The following is a 3,056-nucleotide window of genomic DNA, read 5'->3' as shown; positions in this document are numbered from 1 at the left end:
GTAGAAGTTTCAAATGTTACTTACTTGTGATCATCCCTACCCACCATAGAGGTTCCAAAAGATAAGAATACCCACCAACACCTACAGAAACAACACAACCCAAAGAAACCCATTAAAGAAAATCAGAAGAAAGAAACAACCCAGTAAAAAAAATTCTAAATTTTATCCAAAATTGAACCAAATCTCACCTGCTCTGACTCCAGAAGCAGCAGCTGCTCGTTTCAGACCTTTCTTCTTAATAATGAAACTTGCTCCTATAAACGCACTAGAGCTAATAGCCAAAACGAAACCTATCAGATTGTCTTTAGAAAAACCCATCTCTAATGTTCTTTCCTTCTTCTCCTTTTTTCTATTCATCGAAATTCCTATGAGAAACTTCAGATGATCGGTATCGTCCTTCGTCTAGCCATTCCTATATCCTCTGTTCTGTTCCGTGTTATGAGACCATTTCCTGTGTTGTTCAACTTCAAACAATATATATAGTATTCACTCATTTGATCTCTACAATCAGCATCTTCCATCATCACCATTAAAATTTGAAATGGGCTAATGATTATTCCTGAAGAATCTGAAAATCTATGACCCACAATAGATTGATCTTATCTGTTCATTAAAAATACCAAATTCCATATCAACAACCCAGCTCAAGATTTTTCTGGAAAAGATTATGGCCCACAACTTGAGATTTGATCCACATTGAGAAATATATCTATTTTCTCTTTATTAATTTTGGTTTCTTGTTCTTTAAATTAATTTGTCTTTTTGTGCGGAGAATTGAGTTTTGGTTGACAGAAGAATCCAAAGCCAAGGAACATGTCAAATGGCCAATAGTGGGAAAGACAATGGTCTACGTTTCTGGTGTTCTGCACCAGGGAGTTTGGGGAAAGGCAAGGAATGTCCCGTACGATAGTTTGAAAATTTCTATTATTTATAAGATTAGAGCTTTTTCTTCATGATAATGAACATGCCAACGGCAACGAGTCGCTGTTTTCAGATTCGAAGAGAAGGCTTTCTAGGCGATTCGGCTCCTCTACTTAACGCGTGTCGTTCAGGGTTTTCATAGTTATTTGGATGAGTATCACGTGGCAAGGTGATGATCAATGATTCTTGACGCTTTGTTTTTTGAGCTTTTGTCAACACTTCATGCCTTTTTCGAATCATTTAATCACCGTTTCACCATTTATCACTCATTCATGCAGTTATGGGCTAACCTAGGCAATAGGCGCCAAAGAGAGGAGCCAGATTTCCTTCTAGGCACATGATAGATATTATATCAGACAAATTTACCTCTATTTAAAAGAAAAAATGGTTTTTAGATTGTTTTACCCTTCCATCTTACTAGTGGATTGGCATGGGAAAGTGGATATTACTCCAGTCTTAGATCAGATTTAAAATTATTTACCTAAATTGAATCAAATGATTTACATCGGAATCGTAAAACCATTTAATAAATAATTCAATTTAAAAAAAAAATGAAATAGATTTATATTAAATAAACTTTTATGCAAAAAATAGTAAATTGATTTTATTATAATTGTTGATGTTTTCATGTATTGAGTAGATTTTTTTGTGCAACATTTTCTATGAAACCATTTAGTAATTGTATAACCGTTTAATAAATGTTTTGATTTTGATTTTATTATACGAAATAATTTGTTAAATGATTTAGATATCATGGACCAAATCAACTATTTTACCCTATCAAATCACTTAATACCTTTATCCGAAGGTCTCCTTACTTACATGTCAAGTTTTTCCTAAATAGATTTAGCCAAATAGCAAACAAAGTAATAAAAATTTCTGGATATCATGAGGTTAAAAGCCAATAGATAGATTATTGACAAATATGATGATGCACGAACATATAAGGGAGTATATATGATTGAGTTTGAATATGCGAAATCATATATGAAATTGAGATACGCAATCTAGTGAGTTATGAGCTTACCTCTGATCCTTACCTCTTGTGCTAGAAAGGGACAGCTCCAAAAAAATGGCTAATTGAGATATGCAATCTAGTAAGACATGAGTTTATCTCTGACCCTTACCTCTTGTGCTTGAAAGGGACTGATAGTTTCAAAAAAAACAGCTAATTGAGATATGCAATCTAATGAGATATGAGCTTACCTATGCCCCTTACCTCTTGTGCTTGAAAGGGTCCTACAAAAAAAAAAACAGTTATTTGTGCATTTGGATTGACCTATCATACATTGAGAAGACCCTATATTTAAAAATATTTTTTTACATTTTTAGCATTTAGGATTGTGACATCACTTTTTTTTTTTTTCCATTACCAAAAAAAGAAAAAAGAGCAGAAACATTTTTCCATAAAAATGAGCTTTAATTGTGGATTTGAATTATTAAAATATCGATATAAATTCATGAATAAATAACTTAAGGGGTGGTTTCTCTAAACCAACTAGTGTAAAGATATATATATATATTTTGGTAAAGAACTAGTGTAAAGATACTAGCATCACAAGATATGTCAAATGGGAAATTCAATAGGATTGGAGTTTTATAGAGGTATATTAAATAATGATGTCAAATTGGAATTGAAACAAAAAATCAAAATCAGATCCAGATTGAATAATCAAAATCAAAGCAAAACCGAATAGAATTTGGTTACAACTTAGAATTGGGCAACATAACCAAGAAGGAACTTGATTACTTTCCGGTTCTAGCATAGGAATCAAGGGTTAGATCCGAAATAGAACTGAATTTGGGTACCAATATGTCAGTCTATTAAAATAGTGTAATGCTAATACATTATAATATAGCAATACACTGTAATACTAATACTAGTATTAGATTTATCATACTACTATATTATAGTATAATTTTATATATATTAGATATATATAAAATAATCCGAGTACAAGAATCAGAACCAAATTGTGTACGAACCGAATAGGTTCGGCACGATATACCAATTTTCAGATGCAAAATTGGACTTGATCTTGATTTGGATCACACCAAAATTCTTTGGAATTGAACTGCATACCCAATTCTAGATAGATTTACAACCTTTTTTTTTTTTTTTTTTTTTTTTTAAA

General features: G+C 31.8%; 1 protein-coding gene across 3 annotated transcripts in view; it reads right to left on the bottom strand.

Annotated features, from left to right (window-relative positions):
• Nucleotides 1-508, bottom strand: part of LOC122063413 (probable magnesium transporter NIPA6) — a 12,858-nt gene extending 12,350 nt beyond the window's left edge. Inside the window, exons 1-2 of one of the 3 annotated variants that reach the window (XM_042627122.1) lie at nucleotides 189-508; nucleotides 25-81 (exon numbers count right to left, since the gene is read on the bottom strand). In XM_042627122.1, coding sequence (XP_042483056.1) covers nucleotides 25-81; nucleotides 189-357 — 226 coding nt within the window. In that variant the 5' untranslated portion in view covers nucleotides 358-508. The remainder of the gene's footprint in view (nucleotides 1-24; nucleotides 82-188) is intronic. The other 2 variants (XM_042627121.1, XM_042627120.1) reach the window with 2 other exon arrangements.
• Between the last annotated feature and the right edge of the window lie 2,548 nt (nucleotides 509-3,056).

Source organism: Macadamia integrifolia, unplaced genomic scaffold, assembly GCF_013358625.1.
Source record: "Macadamia integrifolia cultivar HAES 741 unplaced genomic scaffold, SCU_Mint_v3 scaffold1320, whole genome shotgun sequence".
Taxonomy (NCBI): Eukaryota; Viridiplantae; Streptophyta; class Magnoliopsida; order Proteales; family Proteaceae; genus Macadamia; species Macadamia integrifolia.
This window is presented reverse-complemented; position numbering and strand designations above follow the sequence as displayed.